The sequence below is a fragment of the Myzus persicae genome, unplaced genomic scaffold (assembly GCF_001856785.1).
Source record: "Myzus persicae strain clone G006 unplaced genomic scaffold, MPER_G0061.0, whole genome shotgun sequence".
Lineage (NCBI taxonomy): Eukaryota > Metazoa > Arthropoda > Insecta > Hemiptera > Aphididae > Myzus > Myzus persicae.
The window spans coordinates 197,952-222,158 of NW_019103859.1; the positions used below are offsets into that span (position 1 = coordinate 197,952).

Below are 24,207 nucleotides of genomic sequence, written 5' to 3' on the forward strand. Positions count from 1 at the left end.
ATTTGTAAAAAAAATTTCAATATTTTAAAAATTTAACAAATTATACTTTATTTTGGCGTTCAACCCGATATCAGAATCTGTTGCTGTCAATTGAGTTACTGAATATCCAATTGGACTATTTTCATCAATGTATACTACGTAATTCTGTTGCTGAAATTGTGGACTATGATCATTAACATCCTGAACAATCACACGAATAAATCCGGTGCCACTTAATGATGGCATACCTGAAAGACAGTTAAGTTAGATTATTCACAACGCTATTTAACTTCAACTAATATAATTTTGAATTTATTATATTTACCAGAGTCCATAGCTACTGCAGTAATCAAATGTTCAGATTGGGCTTCTCTATCTAAGCTCCTCACAAGGTGTATTTTTCCATTAACGCTGTCCACAGTAAAATATTCAGTGTCCTTTAAATAATATCTTACTCTACCATTATAACCAGAATCAGCATCTGTTGCTTTTACTATAGCAACTGGAAATTCTTTAGATTCAGGAATATACTCTTCGAGAACATGAATGGTATAAGGGGAATCTGGAAACACTGGATAATTATCATTTATATCCAAAACAGTAATTACAACTGTAACTTCATCAGAATTTGCATGGTTGTCAATACCGACGGGCCCATCTTCAGCTTTAATAGTTAGTACATACCGAGATTTACGTTCATAGTTAAGATATTTTGCAACTCGTATTAAACCTGTATCATCAGCAATACTGAAGTCCAAATTTTCATCTCCATTTGTGATCGTATACCTTATACCAGCATTAGGACCAACGTCTTTATCAGTGGCGAATAATTGAATAACTGTGTATCCAATGGTTACATTTTCTGGTACAGACGAAGTATATTGCCTTGGATCGAAGATTGGACTGTTGTCATTTTCATCCAAAATATTAACCGTCAATTTCATTATTGAATTTAGAGAAGGATCGCCACGATCTTTAGCACCTATTTCTAATTTATACGATGATTTTGTTTCGCGATCTAAAGAACTTGCTACACGTAAAACTCCATCGATGGATCCGATTGTAAATGTTTTTTCATCACCAGAATTTATCCAGTATTCTACAAATCCATTTTTCTCTTCATCATCATCTACAGCTTTAAGAACCGTAACTATTGTACCAATTTCTACATTTTCCATGACTGCAGTTACGTTTGGTGTAATCCAGTGAGGCGAACAGTCGTTAACGTCCTTGATCGTAATTGTCATCTATACGAAGGAAACTCATTAATAATTATTTAAGACAATGAGATTATATATCATATATATAAATTGCTGTGGTGTTAATACCTGCACAGTGGTTGAGAGTTCAGAAGCCGCCGGGCGTCCCCCGTCCTAGGCTACTACTACGAGATTATATGAAGCTACGGTCTCACGGTCCAAATTGCGATGTGGCCAAATAGTGCCATTGTCCGGATCAATAGTAAAATCATTATCTTCTTGGTCAATAGATTGAATTGAATATTTGATTTTTCCATTGATTCCTGAAAAATCCAACACGCGTTAGCTTTTTAAAATCAAAAACAAGTATTACAACAAGGTATGAATAAGTTCAGTTAAATAAAAAAAAACTCTAAAACGAAAGAATTCATTGAGGCGTTTTATACGTACTTACGTACAAATAAAATAACAAAAATAAATAAATACCTCACTGATTGAGTAAAAGAATACATATTAATAATAATTTATATCATACAAATTTAAACACGCAATCGATAATAATTTACACATAATTATTTTTATATCTGAAAACCCGAGATTGGTCTATACAGCATAATTTTAATATAATTTTAATAATAACGCATATTATATTAAAAATATGTATATTTATTAAAGTTATGTATATATATTGTATACTTATGGTAAATCATAGTTTTTACTTAGTCGACACACTCGACAGATCGAATTCATTATCTGGTTAATGCCGGCAAAGAGTGTTTGAAAAAATATGTTTACTAATAAATTATAAAACACGTGTTTCCGCCAAACACTTGGTATGTAGTATATACTATACTATACCTAAATACATACATACATTATACATAATAATACACAGACATGCACACATGCACGCACGCACGCAATATTATGTTTCGAAGTCAACTTCAGCGGCGGGTTAAATGTTTACCTGAATCACGATCTGTTGCCATCACCGTCGCCACGATCGTGTTGACAGTAGCGTTTTCGTAAACATCCACATTGTAACTATTTGTCTCAAACACGGGAGCGTTGTCATTTTCGTCGATAACGTTTATGTACACCGTCACCGTCGAGGACAACATCGGCTTTCCCGCGTCCTGGGCTTGGACAGTCATGATGTAGTGCTGCACCTGAACAACGCAAACACACGACATCGTTAAACAACAATAAAATATTATAATATAATATATAAGCGCAAGTCTATAATAATACGAGAGAGGTTTGATAAGGTGGGCTTAGGGAGCAAAAGCCACTACCACTCCTCTCAAATATTTGATTTAGCCCACCCAATCGAGTTATACCGTTTATCAGTTTTTTGTTTATTTTTTTAGTCTACTATATACTAATAAACTTCCAATCTTGTTAGTGAATCAGTTTTCTCCAAAACGGAAAAGACGATGTGATTCAAAAGTTCGTTAAAATTGACTCAAGTACTCACCTCCTCGTGATCCAGTTTCCCAGTCAGGGAGAATGCTCCCGTGTGCGGATCGATGTTGAACACGTCGTTAGCCCAGTCACTGATCACCGAATATGTAACCACACCGTTGACGCCCTCGTCCTCGTCCACTGCCGTGATATCGCCGATTTTCGTGCCCCTAGACCGAGACTCGCTCACATCTAGAGAATACACGCTCTTGGCGAACGATGGTGCGTTATCGTTGGTGTCGAGAATCTGCAAACGGGGAAACCATTAAAATTCTAAACAAAATATTATGAATAATTTTATTTGACGATATCTCGGTTTTGTTTGGTTTATTGTTTATGATAATATTTTATATCTATTTATACAGCTAGGATCGCCTCGCACAATCAACACCATCCCGGAAATTTATGCCAGGCATCGTCCAACCGACGCGTTTAAAACGATTTTGTGGTGTGATGTACATATTGAATTGCTTTTTCTACCGCGTTAAGCATAAACTCGATTCGTTTCGCGATAATATTTTACTTTATAATACCACGGTCTATAATATGCGCACAACGTGTATTTTATTTCATTATACCCCGTTTATTATAATCATTAATAGACTCGATAAAATATTATTTTCGTATAGGGTGGTATAACGCCACTACTATAATTCGAACGATTTAAATGAATAAATTATAAATTACAAATGTAAAATGAATAAATATTATATTGCTATTATGCAAGGCTAGGCATTAACGAGTAAAAAAGTTCAAGTTCTTTAAAAGTTACTTAACGAGTTACTTTTATCTTCATTAGTAACTTCTAACTTGACGGGTTTGTTTTTTTTTAATAACTTCTAAATTACAGTGTTTCAATATATTTATTTTTTTTTGTTTATTTTTTTCCTAATAAAAGTTCCACAGATTAAAACTATTTTTTCATTTTTATATATATATAAAAAAAAAAATAATTTTCTGAAAAATCAAATACTTTGCGTATATGTTATTAGTTTATTACTTATTTTATTTTGTATTCTAAATAAGTTCTAAATTGTTCACTGTCACAAGTGTTATGCATTATTTGTGTACTGGAGATTTCAATAGGTATTAAGATAACCTAATAACTAATAAGTACAACTATTTACCAATACAATTTATGAAATGATTTACGAGTAAATAACTTGTAGGTAACAAAAATTCATTAAAATAATTTATTTGTTTTGTTTAATTTTTTAATTGATAGAAGTATGTAAGTACTACTGTAATTAATATAATAACATAATTTTTTTGTAAATAGTAGGACCTACTATAACATGTTATTTGTTAAGATTTAATGAAAAGGTATTACAATTGATAATTAATTTTATAAGGAAATAGTAACATATTTTTAGCTAAGTTAAGTTACTTTTTTTCAAATTATTTTTTAACTTTCAACGAGTTGTATAAAAAAGAAAAGTAACTTTTAACTTTAAACTTAACTTAAATTTGTCTATAATAGTTTAACTAAATAAGTTGAAAAAATTAGTTAACTTGTCCAGCCTTGCTATTATGTAAAATATAGCTAATGAAATTAACAATAGCCGGAGATCGCGTGATGTTTTCGTATGACTGCATTAGGTATGGTATTATGCAGGTACTATGGAATTATTTCACGAGAAATGTATGGCACGTGCTGAAGAGTCAGTATTGCGCTGTTGCCGAGGGGAAGAACGTGTTTGGTAAGACAAGAGCAGCAAAAATGTTAAACGTGGCAAGAAAATTCGACGCGGCCATAGGGCGTTGATACGTTTTAAGTACTTGTCGAGTAATTAATATCTTATTGTTTTTAATGTAACTCGATGTGGATGGAAATGTGCAGCGCGTACTCAAATAAACTGAAACTTCTAAATTTAAAATGCGCAGAACAATATTATTGATATGCATTGTACCTACCTCCGAATAAAACCCAATACGGATATAATAATACATTATAAAGTGACGAATAATAATATATGGCGATTTCGGAACGACGTTATAAAAATCATACGCGGCGGTATTGTTTCCTACTCGGGCAAGGCATATTTTCGCTATACTCGTATACGTAACTCGTGCAGACGTGCAGTGCACACAGCAGTGCACTACGCTTTATACGAATATACGTATATAATGCGTTTGTTCTAATCTCGCGTGATTGACAATAAATTGTAATATACTTACGACAAACACTACGGACGTGTCGCTGTGGTGTACCCCGTCGGATACCCGTACCGGTAGCACGTGTCTGGGGCTGGTCTCTCTATCTATGGGCTTGCGCACGCGGACGTTGCCCGTGTACGCGTCCAGCAGCAGCGGCGAGCTACTGCTGTCGTTGTCGCCGATCACCGTGTACGTGAGCGTCGAATCCAAGTCGGGGTCGGTGGCTTTGAGCGTGGCGACCAGCGAACCGATCGGTATCTCTTCGGAGATCTTGTACTCGATCGGAGCGCTCGGCCACATCGGGCGGTTGTCGTTTCTGTCCAAAATCTTCACTTTCACCTATATACGGATAAGACAAAACGCAAAAAAAAAAAACAATTATTACACACTCGAGATGAAGATAATACAAATACACATTAGTACGCATAACGATATATTAATAAATTGTATAAATAAATAGGTATGCATTAAACATTATACATACATATATATATAAACATAAGGAACACATAAATCATTGGTACACGTTCGCGAATCAACTCAAGCGTAGTTGTCCGTACGGGAGCCGAAAATTTTTTTTTTAAACAAAAAAAAAACGCTAATTGGCTCCATGCTATACGTTTTTGTTCCCATAATCTCCCGTCGGTACATAACTATACATATATATATATATATATTATATTCAAATCGATGTTATCTTATTAAAATAACTTAACGCATTCCGGATCATGTTCTCAAACACTGTATATTTTCATTCAATGGTGTTACTTTTTTTAATGACCCGAGCAATTGCGCCAGAGCATGACGACCAGAAAAACTATCCACTGTTCAACCGTTTAGGCACCGCCGCCTCGACCATCGTGGATATGCGTACATCCTTAATGTAGGTACATAATACAATATACATTGAGAAAGAAATATGTTCATATAAATTTCCATTTTGATTTCAATTGATCGAAATTATGAAATTTTGTTTAATGTGTATAAATGTATTTTTACATAATCTTAAAAACAAATCTTTAAACGAACAACAGCCGTATAATATACTGAAAGTATTTCTGTATCCAAGTAGCCATTGGTATTTCACAGAGCGCGGTACCAGCTATTCAAATATTATCCCACACCCCGGTATAACTAATTCTCTTTGTGTTATATAATGTTAGGTATGTAACGAATATTTAAAGTCATTAAAAATTAGTGTTTCTAATTAACAGTAATTATTTAATTTACTTGTTATGGAAATTATAAAATTAAACCATTGGGATTTTTATACAATATAATTTTTGGTTTTTAACATTCCTAGAGAAGTATATTTGCGTCTCAAGATTTTGTTTTCATAGTTTTATAATATCAAGTCAGGTTGTGTTCCCCATTTTTAAAATCCGGCACTATTATTTGTTACATTTATTTTTTCTTTTCCAAAAAATTACATATTATTTTTTTTGAAAAACCTCTCCGTATATACCTACATAATATTATATGCATCCAAAATATGTGTTCATTAAAGACGCTCTGTGTGAATAATCAACAGAATTATTATTTCATTGGATTAAAAAATATTTGTTTTGTAAGATTCAGGGCAGAAAAATAAAAGAGAATAATAAAAGAGATAAAATATATTTTTTTACCCTAAAAACTGAATTTATTATGTGTCATAAATTTATTTTATTTAAATTACATTTTTCATTGTGACCATAACGAATACGCAGTGTGATCTATAATTTTGGACTTCAGCAAAACAAAATTGTATTATGATTACCTAGTAATATCTACTATATATAAAATATATATATACTTGTATAAATATATATGTATTATGTATATATATAATATACCTGTATAAATATATATATATTACAATAATTTGAGGGCTTGACAGTTTCAAGGTAAGACAGCGTTTTTTATTGTACAAATTGTTGTTAAAACCTGTTTTCCCAAATAAATCCCACAGTAAGTCAAGTTTTATATTAACAAAGGAACAAAATAATATAATGTTTTCGAATACTTATTCACCACATGATCTTTAATAAATTTATAATTCTAAAACCATTATTAAGAAATAATGATTATTTATTTATAAATAATTATTTTATATTAATGTTATCATAATAATATTATTTCCGATAAGACTTAATAAATACATAAATGTTTCAGTTTAATTTCACACCCACACGTTATTATTTCATGAACAAAAAAATAAATATACTATCAAGACAAGATATGAGATATTCTGCGTAAAAATAATTAAATTTAAAGATGAATATAAGTAATTTTACAATTGTATTATTTTTCGAATACAATTATTATTATTATTCATAAATCAATAAACGGTTTTATTTTTTATGCACGCGTTTATTTTTTTTACTGAATCGACAGTATTATGAAATAAGGGTACCTAAATAATATATTATATAGAAATAGAATTTAATAAAAAGTAACGTACAGACATTTTTGAACGGGTAAAAAAATACATTCTTACTGAACCGGTACATTGTTATTTGGTATTTTTAAACGAGTCTTTCCGCAGGCATCAAAAAAGAGGTACAATTGATGTTAATTAGTTTACTATACCGAAATGGATATATATTTTTTTTCTATGGGAATTGTTTTTTTTTTTATGATATAGGGGTAACATGTTTATCGGCGGCGGTTAGTTAAAACAAAAAATATATGCCTTCCCGTAGTCGTACATGCGTTGTAGTCTGTAGACACGATTAATTGTAGCTATTTATGTAGGTATCGTGTATAGAATAACCACCCAGCACATGAGTTTGGTTGTAAAATTGAATATAATACAAAACTATTTATTTTGAATTTATTAAGGTTTTTAGACATTTTTAAAAATCGATAAATAGTTGTATTGATAAAGAATTGAATAGCTCGAATTTAAATCCAAATTGTACTTTTCAATAATTTATATAGGTATACATCAAAATACTCGACTGCAGATATATTTCTACTAAAGACACGAGTGATCGTTTTATTTATTTATAACAAAATGCAAGCTCTCAATAGAGTAGCATCGTACTATTAAAAAACAATCAAGAAATCAAATGATATAGTTGATAGGGCTATTAAATTTTAATGGTTATTTGACTGTTGTGTAAAGGTGCTCCTGGAATTAATGAAAAAAATACGTGCTTGTACAAAAACAAATTATACAGCCCAATGGGTGGACGAACTACACTGGCTGTACATAGATAGGTTGGTATCTATAGTCTATACGAACCGACTACTGAGGATTAAACTTATCGTATTCTACCGCTATTAGAAAAGGAGAAAAGGAATCAAATTTTTTGACACATAATCTTCTACTCCGAACGCCTAAGTCGTAACTCATTTAATAGTAGGTACAATGTGATCAATAACATGTTATCCGATTTTAATCCGGATACAATTTTCATGAATATGATTGGTTAATGATGTTATAGCACAGCCGGCGATCATCTCGGTGGTTCATTTCATTACATTTTAATATATACCAGTTATACCTATGCTGTATTAATATAAATGATAAATCGGTGCATGTAGGTAGCCATGTATAGGTATATCGTATATGTATTGACAACCGACCTACAAATTCGTATTAAAAACAAAAAACCGAGTACTAAATAAACACGTGATGGGACGTTCAAATTCGAAATCGATATAATATATTTATATACATATTATACAGTATACAGTACAGTAGTACACACTTTATGCACAGCGTACACTATACACCTATATAATAATATGTGCAATGAATATTTTTCGAAATTTGATTGCCCACTTATTTCTTGAAAGCAGTTCTTCAATAGCCAATAGTCAACAGTGATATCAGATATGGTATAGAACAGATTTCATACTAATTAAATAATTATTATTTATTTATTATTATTTCATTACTATATAATATAATTACTATCCTATTATATAAAATTAATAATATTAAGTAAGAATATACAATTAAATCAGAAATGCACAAATTATTCATCGCCCTTTATTTAAATTTTGACTAAAATATTTAATTTAAGTTTATAGTAACCACTAACCAAGTAAAAGACTCAAAACTAATGATCACTGATCACTACGTTTATTCAGATATTAGTTTACTGCGATAGTTGACTAAGATATATTCTATCAAACTTAACGCAGTAATTGCATTCGTAATTACGAAAAACAAATATATAGTTAAATTAGATTTTACAAAGTTATAAACAACCGGTGTCGAAATTAGATCTATAAGAATACATCAAAATTAATTTTATACCTATCATATAGGTACCTCATACTTTATATTTTATTGTTAGGACTGCTCCAAGTTCCCCTCGTTTTCCTCGTTTATACCCTAGGTATATATGAATAATATAATTTGGAGCAGTCATACAATTATTATATATAACCCAATTCATCACTATTAAGGGCTATAAACGATGCAACAACAAATTATGGTTTTTTTTTATGTAATTCATAATTATATTATGCAAGTATAAAACGTACATATATACTTGAAATTAATATTTATCGCTATACTACCTACCCAATTTTGATTTGTTGGCAATCGTGTGTAGAAAATATTCAAGTATAGATAATAATGATAAGTATAATAATTCGCAAATCACAAATTATTAAGACATGAAAAACAAAATCTGTTTTTGCTCCATAAATACCAATTTGATGGATTATGTTAACTATATTTGAAAATTCTATGTAATCGTACTAATGATTAAATACTATATTTTAAATTCTTAAAAATAAATTATGTACATTTTGAAAAGAAGTACGAATATACTCGTATATACTCGTGTTTTATTATTACCTCTACTGTCGTCGATTTTATTGCATTTAATTTATTAGCTCCTATGTGGATTCAGAAATTTAAATGTTGAGACATTTTTAAGAGAAATGTTCCACAATTTAATAATTTTATTAATAAATACTAAACATGTAGAGTTTTGATGTTTTTTTTTTATTAGTGTACAGATTTTCTGATATGGTCCAAACTTGAAGTTATTAAGATACCTACAATTTATTTTTGTTGTACGGTATATCGTATATGACAATAAATTGTAAATTGTTGATATAAAACACATAAACATTTCATAATTTTGAAAATAAATCTTGTAGTTCATCATATGCTATATGATCTATACATATATTTTAATGTATTACAACTTATTTGAATATTTTCGATAAATGCTCATTTGGGAAATTCACTTTCGGAAATATCCTACAAACAATTAAGATCGTTATTAGGTATACTATAAACAAATATAGTAGCAACTAATTTAATCTATATAAAAGCATCATTAACTACACAAACAATTAATAACAACAATAATAAGGACGCACGACAGTTATGCCACAATATAATAATTAACAATTATTGCTTTGGTTCGTATATTATAAAAAACAAAAACAAAATAATAACATGTGTTGGTACAAATTAGAACGGCATCTAGCTAATTTCAAGTTTTAACCTTATAAAACTATATCGTTTATATTAGCCAGACACTCGTGTAATAATATTGTGTTATGTGAGCAATGTCCATTATTGAAACCCATAGGTAATAGGTAACCTACCTACACCCGGTCATAGGTACTATAAATTTATATATTGTATACGTTCACCGTTCACGGAGCCCACGCGATTTACTATTAGTGGCTGGTAAGTGGTAGGTAAGTATCTACAACTGCCGATACGTACGAGTACGAATGTACTGCTTATAGTCTATGTACTATTGCTATAATAGTTAGTAGTTACTAGTTAGGCACTACAATACACTGTTAACTAATACACTATACACCTCCAGTAGTCAGTGCCCATATATATCGTATATACATGTATATATTACCCATATTCTTCGATATAACATTATTGCGAATTGTAATGAAATGGACGCGTAACAATATTAAGATATCGTCAAATATAACGCTTTTACTACGCTGACCCCCCGCGCACGGTTCGTAGGTATGTATATACTTTATAATATTATGTACTAATATATACTATACATCGTTTATATTGTTATTGGAGTATTGTGTGTAATCCGCAGCGACAGTGACCTTTTTTTTATATAAATATATATTTTTTTTCCCGGTTTTTCTTCCTGCCGTGGACAATGAGAGTAACATACACACACGCACGCACACGCTCACACGTATATACATATTATATTATATATGCCGCACTGCTGCAGCCGCGTATTGTAGGTATACTTCTATATAATACTGCGAGTACATATGAAATATTCATCATTGTAGCAGGAACCCATTATCCAATCGGCAAAATACCTCCAACGGGATTCTGCCGTTCATAATACACATATTATACGAGTTACACATATAGCCGGTCACTGTTTTTGTATGCCAATTATTGTCACTTGATTTAATTTCAATAACCGATATTATAATATATTATTATAATGTGCGCGCGCGCGCGCGTGTGTGTGTACAAACTATAATGCATACACGTACGTGCGTGTGCATATGATGTGTTTGATGGTACGAGTATGTATACAAAATAAAAACCACAATAAATGCGAAAACTGCATGCCGCCGGTATTATAATATTTAATAGCCAACCGATACGAACCCATACAATTATTGCACTATTAATTATGATGATTAACCACAGTTTTTTTTTTTTTTTTGACGATACCCGTATAATACGAAAAATAAAATAAAAATGTATATTATATGCACATTCAGTGAGTGTGTGTGCCGTATAGTGGTCCTGTTTCTTATAAGTTTGAAATCAGTACCTTTAGGCGTATTTGCGGTCTGTAGCGTGCAGTGTTCGCCAATGGGGAGCAAGAAAAGGAAAATATTATTCAGACGCTATCGTGAGAATGTGGGCGTGTCCAAAATGTTGAATCTATTCAACTCCTTGTGATTAAAATCAACGTCTAGCCCCGCTTTTTCAATGTTATCACACAAGTCGTTAAAATGAAAAACGGAATAATTGTGTCGTTCTGCAAAAGACACGGAAGTGGTAAATTCATACTATGTTTTATACTGTATGTGCGTTGATTCTGTAAAAAAAACATTCTCGAATTATTTTTATCGGACGTCTCCGCTGTACGTATCTAGATATGTCATGTGATTTTTGAACTTCAAAAGTGCCCCGAGTGAGTTACTTACATAGTTATATGTCTTAAATATTTTCTCCGATGACTCTTTTTAACATACGCGACCATAATAAAAACACGGAAAAATCTTCAACTGTCAGTTTAATTTATCGTTATATAAGTGTTTCCATGCACCGATGCTATCTTCTAACTATACGCTAAGATGAAACCAAATATGCTAAACCCTAAAATATACGTCCGGCTGTTGCGCAATTACTAAATGATCGAGAGCCGTGCGATCTTTTTAGTGGTAATTTTTCTAATTAACTCCGCGGGTTTGTCAATAAACATATTTTACATTTATTGTTGCACTAATCCAATACAAAATGGTTAAAAACGATTTTTATTAGACACTCCGATTACGATAACTCTAAAGCACTCTCAAGCGCATTAGCATACTGATATCTATATACACATTATTGTGCACGGTTATAGACGAGACGATATTATAAATTCACTTTTTTATATATATACGCACCACTATAATAATACTAACAACATCGGATACGCTTTTAAATTATACATTTCAAAAGAAAAGATTTATTTTATAAAAAAAACAAGATATTGTGTTTTATATATTTTAAGTTAAGTACCTATATACCTATACTTTATATATTATATTAAATATTAAACATAATAGTAACATAAAAATTATAAAGAATTATTTACATTTTACGGACACGCAACCATTTTAACCGTTTTGCTGTTACCAATAATATAATACTAAATATAATAAATTTAATGAACGTTACAAATATTTTTAATTTCAATAAATTATTATATCCGTATACGGATATTATATCAGGTGTACCTACAACAAGTAAGTAAATGTACCCAAGTATATGTTTTGTTTTTTTTTTTAAATTAAAACAATAAAATTAAGATGGTTTATTAGAACATAATATAAACACAATAATCGTGTTTCTTAGAAGAAATTTGAAAACAATATTATTGTATTATATACACAGCCGTACAGATATAATATAATGTCGAGTAGGATAAAAATATAATGCACATTTCAAAATATGAAAATAATAAAATATTTTTTAATTTGATACAATACATCATTGTATAGACATAAGCATTCGATTTCTAATGGGTAAGAATAAGAAAAAAATTCAAGGTGTTTTAACTCCTTAAAGGATAGTCATTTACTTTCGAAATTGCGTATAATAATAGTTGAATCCATAAGAGGATACTGTACTGTTCATTGTTCACCTTCGTAAGTAAATTTTTTTTTTATACAGATGTTGAGTATACTTTAACCATATCTATCTGACGAGTTATATACGCATTCCAATATGGCAGTTTATGCAATTGACAGACAACTATCCTATATGGGCGTATGTTTAGGGAGGGGCTTGAGGGGTTAACACATAATTCCAACTCAAAGTTAAAATACCCCTACATTATGATCAACAATTTTATGATTTGAGAATTTATAAAAAAAAATCATACTTAAGCGCGAGCCAAATTTTTCAATTGAACATCTGCTACTGTTGGAATTGTGTTCTAAACTCTTTGTGTGTACCTATAGATATTTTTATGGCCAGCGCGGTACGCATACAGCTGGTAGAATAATATTGTTATTGAATAGGGGATTTATTCCCTCTACCACCTCGACATTTTCAAAGGCCGGATATCATATATCAAACAAACAATTGGGTTGACAATAACTTTTTACACCTGTGGTGAAATAGAATTTTACAAACCTTAAATGTTATAAACTTATTTTGGAATTAGAATTCGATTTTTTTATCCTAATATTTAGCATGATGTTTCACATAGCATAACTATAATATCAAAATAATTTCATAGACAATTAAATCTACATTACGTTAATTATTTATGATAAAAACATTTATTTACACATAATAGGTAATATATACTAATATATAAACATTTAGAATGAAGAAATAGTTATACCGTAACCGGGTATAATAAGGACTAAGGAGTAAGGAATTGGTTGTGTACGGTGACAAAATTAAATTTTTATTTTATGCATAAACCTATAACGATATAAATTAAAGCATTATTTTAATTAATTTGCTATCGATTATATACATTTATGTGTAATTAATATTTTTTTTTTTTAAATGCCTCTTTTAAAAACAGTAAAATCATATTTTTCCAAAATGTTTTTAATGGATACAATATATATATTATATTTATATCCAAATTATGCGTACCTTTAGTACATTATAAACTATTGAAATTTAAACTCCTTACATTTTTCTAATTTGTTAGTCAATTAAGCCAGTTTTTCAATACGATTTATAGACAGATGAAAATTAGTTGTACATTTAAATAGTATGTTCCGGAGATCTGATCGTGTTAAAATCGGAAAGATAAACGATGCTATTAAATTTTACGATTAATTAAGCTGAGGAAATACGGGTGACTATCCGAACATAAAAAATAGTTTTAAAATATTAACAAACGTTAACAATTATTCTTCAAAAGCAAACTTAATTTCCGATGGTTTTGAAATTATATAGTTTATTAGCTAGTAACATAAAAAAACCATAAAATCATAAATTCTTGTACACCGTGCCAAAATAATATTAGTCTTTAAAAGATATGTTTCATGGTTTTTATAGACGTCATGTAAACGTCCCACACTCACACACGGACTGCCAGTTCGAACCTTGACATTTTAAAGTTACACGGGTTTACACGGACGAAATGGAACAGTTATCCAAAGGATTAGCCGACGATAGTTATAGCTATGCATATTCAAAGCTATTTTACACGTCCACATCTCTAGCACGCCGGTACTCGGTAGGCCGGTTTTAGAAATATTTGTGAATATTATAATATATTATAATGGTACCAACGTCAGTTCGCTAAATATATATATATTGTCGGCTGAGCTGTCCGCTTTGTATTTAATCATCCAATGGATTTGCGTCGGGTTAGGACAACTGACGAAGTGGCTGAACCGCAAGATTGGGAGTTTTATTCATTCGCCTCTATACAAAAGACGCATTAATTCCTCGGCACCGGAGTACAAATAGGGTAAGAAATAAACGGAAAAAAAATGTGTTTTTTTAACATAAAGAACGTGTTCAACATGTTCATAAAATTACAGTTAAAAAGGGTCGCGATTCTCAAAACTCCGGCAGCGTAATATCATAAATTGTCAAGTAAATGTTTTGTTGTTTGTATAAAGGTAACCAATAAATGTGATAATGACATTGATATTTATGACATGTATTTGTCGGCCCAGCCAAACCGTATTACCTGTTCCGTGTAATGTAAACACAACGAATTTCGGAGGAAAGGTAAACTAAATATTTTTAAAATAAGAAACTGAAAGTATAACATAAGGTACTTACTCAAACATTAAAAAAATATAAGTACCCAAGTATACAATATACATACGCATCACCTCCTACATACGTAAAAAGATAATTTTATAGCAACAAAAATGAATCAACGTATTATTATTGTTGATATATTCACACACTGTTATAACTTATAAGTAATAATTAACTTGTGTGATCGTATAAAATATTTATTTTTTATATGCATTTCGCAAATTTATAATAATATCTCCCTATATATGTATATAAATGTATACCTAGTTTGTTTGAAATTTTCAGTATTATAGTAGGTATACTTGTTTTTTAATTGTTTTGTTGTACCAAACTTAAAGAACGAAACAAATAAACCCTATATAGATATTAGTATTAATAATAAGAGTTAAACATTTTATAGAATTTTAAGTAGGTATGTTTAATTGTAAAAGAAAAATTTTTCTAAAAATAACAAACTCTTTGTAGATATATATAACGAAATTCACGTAATGAGAAATGACATAAAAAACAATTATGTCCCAACTCTACTCTCCCCCCCCCCCCCGGAATACAATACTTTCTTGCACAGTAGACGGGTTCGCGTGTTACGTACATTCCATTGTTCTAACCAAATTTCAAGACTTCAGCAGTGGACCCCCTGTAACCATCCCCCACACACACCACGGGAATAGGTAACTCGTCAACTACTACTGATCCACTTTGAACTCACCGCGGTCTACCAAAATCCGGAATGCCTAGCTAATTGCAGCCTAGCGAATCGAATAAATCATATAGTAAGCGAACAATAATAACAATAATGATAAAGTTTCGGACGCCGAGACGCGAAGTAGAAGAGCAGAAAAGAGGAGAAGGAGAAGTTGTAGAATAAAAAAAAAATAAATAAAAAAAATACCTGAATGTGACCGGTTTTCGGTGTCTGCGATCCAACGTTAGTAGCATAAACGTGCACAACGTACTGGTCGGCGCCACCCTCCCTGTCCAGCATCGCGGCCGTGTAAAGCACGCCCAGTTTAACGTCTACGGAAAACATCCGATCCGCCTGCTGCCCGTTGAACCCGGTCACGTTCACCACGTAGTATTCAATTTGCCCGGACAACGGATCCATCCTCAGCACGCTCGTGCCCAATGGTTCATTTTCGTACACGGACCCTTCATAGTCCCTCAGGTCAGCCAGCTTATCGACGCCATCTGTGTCCGTTAATAGAGTAATGTAGGCGTCGGTAGACTTTCGTTCCGATTGCACTGCCTCGTCTGTGGCGCGCACCGTCAGTTTGTACGACCTTTCGGGCCGGGTCAACTCGCGGCGCAAACTGATTGCTCCCGATGTTCGATGTATGGAAAATAGTTCCGAGTCCCCGCCTACCATTTCATAGGTCACCAGTCCGTTTGTACTAGTGTCCATGTCCCTAGCCAAAGCATGCATGATAAGTGCACCGGCGTGCTTGGCCCGTATCAGTCCGGTGTCCACAGAAACAAACACGGGAGCGTTGTCATTTTCGTCATCCACTATAATGGTCACCGTTTTTTCAGCTGACAACCGAGTTTCCACTGGCATGGCTTGATCGATTGCCGTGACGGTTAGTCTATAAGTATCCACGTATTCCCTGTCGATAGGCAACACAGTGCTTATCACGCCCGTCTTTTCGTTTATTTTAAAACTACGCCTGTCGTTATCTGGTTGTTGTTGTGTAATAGAGTAGTGTACTAGACCATTTAATTCAGAGTCCGGGTCGTCGGCGACCACATGCACGATGGAGGTGCCAGGTTCCAGATTTTCAATAATTTGTCGTACAATGGCCGTACTTGGGAACTGAGGCGGATTGTCGTTACAGTCCAAAACAGTTACGTGGAATGCTAGTGCGGAGGATAGCCTGGGGTTGCCATTATCGTAAGCAGAAATATTTAATACGTATGCGCTGATGTCTTCATAATCAAGTCGCTTGTGCAAATACAGTACACCGGTAACAATATCGATATGAAACGTATCTCGCCGATTTCCAGATACTATAGAATACCGCACTTCGCTATTCACTCCCAAATCCGGATCCGTAGCACGGAATCGAACTAATTCCGTGTTCACTGTAGCGTTCTCAAAAATTGACACGCCCGACGGAGGTGACTCGAATTTTGGCGGGTTGTCGTTATCGTCCAATACTTCTACGGTGACTGTTGCCGAAGCGTTAAGTTGCACAGTCGTGCCGTTATCGTGTGCAGTAACTCGCAACATATACGATGCACGTGACTCCCTGTCCAAAAGCGCATTGATTGTAATCATACCAGTTCCATTGTCAATTCTAAATTTGTCATCATCCCCGTCCTCCATGGTATAATGCACAGCGCCGTTTTGTCCATCGTCTTCATCAGTTGTGTATACTCGCAACACGTGTGTACCAACAGGTGACCCTTCTGACATTTGTACTCTATAAGGTTGTCGGAAAAATCGTGGTCGATTATCGTTTACGTCGTTTACGTAGACGTTCACCTTAGTTTTATCATAAAGTGGATGTTTTCCGTTATCTGAAACTGTAGCTTCCAATGTAATAACATTTTGGCCCGTAGCACGGATCAATTGTTCCCTGTCAAATTCCCGCTGAGTCCTGATGAATCCGTTTTTAGGATCGATATAAAAGTCTGTTTTACAATTGATTAACGAGTATGTTAACTCGGCGTTTCGGCCCGTGTCCCGATCAGAAGCCGATAATTTGCCCACAAATGTACCAGCTGGTTCATTTTCGTTGATGTGAAAATCGAATGTGACATTGGCAAATTCCGGTTTATTGTCGTTCTCGTCGGTCACGTGTACGATGGCCACCACAGATGAACTACGAGCTGGTGTGCCCGCGTCTCGGACTACTACAGAAAGTGCGTAATAATCTCTACTTTCCCTGTCCAGACGATGTTTGATGTACAACATTCCATCTGGAAAAATTCCAAAATTTCCTTCTACGTCCCCTTCTTCAATGGCGTACGATAATCTAGCATTGGCCCCATAATCTCCATCCGTAGCTGTTAAACCGAAAAACCGACTATTAACGGCAGTAGCTTCGGAAAGTGACGATTCGTATGAAGTTTGATCGAATACAGGAGTATGGTCATTTACATCTTGAATAGTGAATAGGACTACATGTTTAGCACTAAGTGGGGGATTGCCAGAGTCAGTGGCCATAATTTCGGCGGCTAGTACGGTGCCTGGGGCTGTATATACCGGCTTATGCAGATACACAATTCCGGACGATTCGGTGATACGAAACAAGCTGTCAGGTTTGGATACCAATCGGTAAGTTACCCGGCCATTCAACCCAACATCCTTGTCCTTAGCCCTTGCTACACACAGTTCTTGGCCAACGGCAGTATTTTCGTAAAGATCCACTTCATCGATTACCGTGACGAATGTAGGTTCATTGTCATTCACATCCAAGACAGTTACATTTACCAAAGCAGTACCAAACTTCAGTCCAGCCCGCGCTCCTATACGTATACTGTAAAATGATTGATTTTCCCGATCGATTTTCTTCCATGTTGTTAAGACTCCGTTTCGATCTACCCGGAAGTTTCCATTATCACCGTTCAGTATGAAATAAGCAACATCAGCTTTAGTATCCTTAACTCGAACGCGGCCCACTTGTCGATTTGAAATCGGATCCTCTTGGCCACTATGGTCTTCGTAAATTTGAAAAGAATATCCCTCATTCGTGTCGAACTTAAGTGTTTCATCAGCATTTTTTATTATTTCTACAGATGCGTCTTCGGCTGCTCGCCGACCATCTCTATCAACTGCTGTTACGTTTAGGCGGTATATGGATTTCGTTAGATCCCCACTGCTTTTCAAATATATCGATCCATCACGTGCGTCAATATAAAAAAGGCCCGAGTCACCGCCACCAGCTAATCGATATTCAACGACTGCGTTTTCTCCTTCGTCAATATCATATGCTGATACCGTAAGAATACTGGTGCCGGTCGAATGATTATCGCCAACAAATGCTACATATTGTTGTGGATAAAACACTGGATCATTATCATTGACGTCCAGCACATCAAGTATGACAGTAGCTGTAGACGATTTGGGCGGAGATCCTTGATCTTTGGCTAATACTTTAATTTTGTATTCCAGTACCTTTTCCCTGTCAAGTTGAGTTTTAGCAGTTAGTTGACCCGTCAACGAATCGAGCGCAAACGCACCCTTATACTTGTACTGGACTTCAGGATGTAAACTATATGACACGCTGCCATTGGTGCCTTGATCGTGATCTGAAGCCGTCAACATGGCTACTAACGTATTTTCTGGTACATTTTCCAACATTTTAACAATAATTAATTCTTGCGTGAACTCTGGACGTTCGTCATTTTCATCCAAAACAATAACTTTTAATTGTGTGTACGCCCATTTGGGATTGGGGCCACCGTCTCGAGCTGAAATCTTTATCTCCGCGGCACCCATTTGTTCGCGGTCAAGTCGCCCTTTGAGTGTCACCAGTCCGGTATCCGGATCGATGTCAAACCATCCGAAAGCGTTACCCGACACAATTGAGTAGTAAATCTGCGCGTTTATACCGGTGTCTTCGTCAGTGGCCGTAATACTGGCCACGTACGTGCCCACCGGCGACAGTTCGCTTAGTGTTGCCGAGTATTCACTCTTTTCAAATACCGGTTCATGGTCGTTGATGTCATTGACGTATATCAGCAGATATGCCATGGTGGTCCTGGCAGGGGTCCCTTTGTCACTAGCCAACACGGTCAGATTGTATTTATTAATCTGTTCCCTGTCCAAAATGCCATGTACGCGAACAATGTAGAAGCTCTGCGATGATTCCAATCGAAAATGATTCATCTCGTTGCCAGATATGATTTCTATGGTCGTTTCGCCGTTGAGTCCCTCGTCGGGGTCCATAACAGACACAGCGGCGACCACGGAACCGTTTATCGCATTTTCGTCTACCGTTGCGTACGCCGCGTTCGACGGGAAATACCGGAACCTTATTACCGGATCGTGATCATTGGCGTCGATCAAGCTGATGGTGACGTACGCCCGGCCGTCCTGTCTGGGTGACCCGTGGTCTCGAGCATGAACTGTAAACACGCAGCTCTTCGGACACGACGCCCTCGGCTGCTGAGTATGTGGGCAGTTCTGTTGCGGACAGTCGGGGATCTCCGTCGTGTATATGGCGCCCGTTTCTGAGTCAACGCGGAACCGAGTGTCCGATGTTTCCGGCAAATAGTACACGATCCGGCCGTTTTCACCCAGATCGGCGTCTGTGGCCGTCACCTGTAGTGCGAACGTACCCGGCGGCGCGCTCTCATTCAACCACGCACTGTAATCCGTGTGAGCGAATACCGGAGGGTTGTCGTTGACATCCAGTATGGTGACGTTGACCGTCTGGTAACCGTACCTGGTAGGCACACCACCGTCGCGTACGGATATATTGAGCTGGTAGAATGACACGGTTTCCCGGTCCAGTTTACCAGTGGTCTGCAGGTACAAATAGGTGAGATCACCGCCCGGGTTGGATGTGACATCCAACCGGAACTTGTCATCCACGTTGCCGGCAACAATCCTGTAATCGGACGACACGCCGTTGGCACCCGCGTCCTTATCCGTGGCTGTGTCTAGGAGTACCTTGTTATCGGGCGCCGCACTTTCCGGGAACGACACGGATATGACCGGCTCCGGGAATTCGGGAGCATTATCGTTGACGTCGGCCACCAGTATGCGAACCTCGATCGGGTAGGTGGGCTGGCTGGACAACACGATCAGGTCGTACCTGTCATTGGACAGCGATTCCCTGTCCAGTATCTGTGCTGTGGTTATCTCGCCGGTGGTGGCGTTCAGAACGAATTCGTCGGACGGCTCGTTGAACCTGTACACGAACCCTGGCCTGACCGGTATCCGTCCGACGGTTTTGCCCTTCGGCTGGCCCTCCAACACTTCCAGCTGTACCCGAGCGTTGTTGTCCACGTCGCTGCTGGCACAAACCACCGACGATGGACCTACCACCAACGCCAATACCACACATATCACGGCGCGCCATGACATTATGCGAGGGATGAACCCTTTCACACCGTATCACCCGGTCATCACACTCACGCGCGCGCACCTAAGTACGTACGCTCTCACATAGGTACCACTGCACACTTTACTAACAACTACACTCACAGCACTACCGTAATCCATGTGCGGCGGCGGCGACGTCGACGACGACGATGACGATCACTTCGGTTCGGAAACAATACGACGAGAGAGTGTACAATATTATAATTTTAAAAAAAACTTAAGCGCGGAAGGATAACCGAGTTTGACGTGTGCGAACACACCAACACTAGCGAACGATTAAAAATCGACTAAAAAAATATTTAAAAAATCGCGATTCCGTCAGATTGTTAAATAGGTTATGATATATCGCGCCCCTGAACTGTACACGCAGGGTAGAAAACTACGGCGAACCGGCGACTACGGTGAACACACGCACGCGATATAACACTACAGCTGCACACACGGATCGCAAAACGGAACGGACGAGTGTGTGCGCGTATACTGAAGACTGGTTTGGTTCGGTCGGATCAGCGGCGGCGGCGGCGGCGGCCGGCTCAGTCGGATCCGAAGTGGAAACATTCTTTCGGTCGGCCCCCTTCTGCGCGCGTTCCACACTAACCCCGCCGGCCACACGGCCATACTCATCGCCGCCCGCCCGCCCGTCAGAACCGTGTGTCCTCCGACCCCCGTCGACCCGCTTCGCGTTCACGCGGCGGCGGAGAGCCCGTTTTTACCTGTCAAGATTACCCGCCGCCGGCCCTATGCTTACGTGTGCGTGTGCGTGTATGTGCGTACGAGTGTGTGCGTTCGTACCGTTGTATTTACGGGTGTTCGCGCGAGAGTGTGTGTGCGAGTGCGCGCCGGTCGGTCGGCCCGGTCGTCGTCGTCGTCGTCGACGGCGGCGGTGGCGGCGGCGGCGGTGGTGGTGCTTGAGTATTTTACTGCCGTTCGGATATACACGGCCCGGGTTCTAGTTGAAGGTATTCAAGATGGCTGCACCCCGTTCGCCACTCGCCCACCACCGGATCGCTCATATTATGTTTGTGTGTGTGTGTGTATGTGTGTGTGGTACATGTGTGTGTGTGTGACGATGACGGGGGGATTCGCCGTGCCCGCGCCCGCGCTCGTTTCGTTCGTTTGCCCGCGCGCTCGCGCCCATTCATGCGAGTGCGTCCGCGCTTTGTGTCCGGTCATCTTGCACTATTTATTATTATTATTATTATTATTTTTGAGAAACGGCAGTGGCATCCGAATTATAATATTATTATTATTATTATTACTGTAACCGAATAATGTTTCGCGCATCATTCGTTCCATTTCAGCGCGTGTACATTACAATCGTTAATCATCATACGTAATATTATTATACGTATCGCGTAATAATTTATTAATAATATTAACCATTAGTATACGTCGTATAGCTGTATAACCCGACTAATATTATAAGCCAAGTATGAAGTGACCAAGTATCCAAGTATCGACGACGACGGTTCGCCACACTCTAAATACATATTATGCTCAGTTCTCAGAACACATTATAATATACAGTGAACTAGGTTCTGAGTGTGCACAAAGGCACATTTTATATGGTCCGACTGTACTTGGTGTATGTGCCCACGCTATAACAACCAAACACTAGAATACGGAAAACAATATGGGATTCGTACAATCAAAAACCAACGACTGAAATTCAAATAAAAACAATAATTGCCGAATTTGATCGGAAAGATATACACACCTGTCTTTCGCCTGTGGTCCACTACAGCAGTCGGTACCCCTCCCGCCACCACCGCCGCCGCCACCGCCACCACCACCGTTTCCGCCGCCCAATAAACGTTTATGGGTGCCGACCAAACCGTCAATTATCGACGTTTTGTTTTTAATTTTTTGTGTTTTGTTACAAAATGCGCGTGTGCGCGTTTAATATTATATTTCATTTTTCGTTACATATTATTATATATTAATAAATTATATTATAATATCGGCAATATTTTAGTGTTCTAATATTTTAGACATCTATTTTCAAAAAAAAAAAAAATCGTAAAATACATCGGCCAGCACCGTTCGTATAATAACTTCGACGACGTTTTTGATTTTTTTTTCCACGGTATGCACGCGACGTTCTTGTACATAGAAAAAAAGAAGAAAAATAATAAATACACGGCAACAATGTCGTCCACGCGGCAGACAGATGGTGCCTATTCAATATTTTGTGTCCCATCTCTCTTAAGTATACGTATTTTCTGTGTAGAAGAAAAAAACACGTTGTTTGTCTATACTCTATCAGGTAGCTGGCAGCAGAACGCACTTCTCGAGTACGAATCCGTAAAGAAACGTGTGGCCGCTTACGCGCCGGGGGTTACGGACTCTCGTAACGAGCGTCGGAAAAATTCAACATCCAACGATTTGTACCCGTTTGGTCATTTGTCCGTCTGGCATTTAGTACACGCCGGGCCTGTTGAAGAATCAGCTACGGATGTAAATATTGTTTATATTCCGTTTATTATTCCGATATTTGGCTTGCATCTGTTATTCTTATTGTTTGCAGTAAATATATTTCGGTAAATTAACTATTACTAATATTTCGGTTGGTAGGTAGATAGATAGATAGAATAGGTACACTATATAATATGTTGTCACTTGTCTGGTTAAGCGACGGTCAAGTATTAGTTTACTCGGATAATTTATATGTTATAGTGGACCATATTTAATGAAAACTGATTAATGAACGTAAAATAAACTTATATGACGTTATAATAGTTTTATAACAGTTATAACTATAAAATAGATTTTAATAATATTGTTAGTTGTTAAAGATAATATATTGTCTTTATTAATCACATGCTTTCAATTAAGTTTATTTATTACACTTATTCAGTGAAAATAACTAACAATTTATTAATCACATTTTAGTATTTTGTTTTGCAATAAATAAGTTGTTAGTT

General features: G+C 36.0%; 1 protein-coding gene across 1 annotated transcript in view; it reads right to left on the bottom strand.

Annotated features, from left to right (window-relative positions):
- LOC111035518 (cadherin-related tumor suppressor) overlaps nt 1-21,265 on the bottom strand; it is a 35,372-nt gene extending 14,107 nt beyond the window's left edge. The window contains 7 exon segments of the mRNA XM_022317163.1: nt 47-227; nt 305-1,226; nt 1,308-1,501; nt 2,146-2,347; nt 2,656-2,889; nt 4,821-5,138; nt 16,124-21,265. Of these exon segments, the coding sequence (XP_022172855.1) occupies nt 47-227; nt 305-1,226; nt 1,308-1,501; nt 2,146-2,347; nt 2,656-2,889; nt 4,821-5,138; nt 16,124-21,265 (7,193 nt within the window).
- Between the last annotated feature and the right edge of the window lie 2,942 nt (nt 21,266-24,207).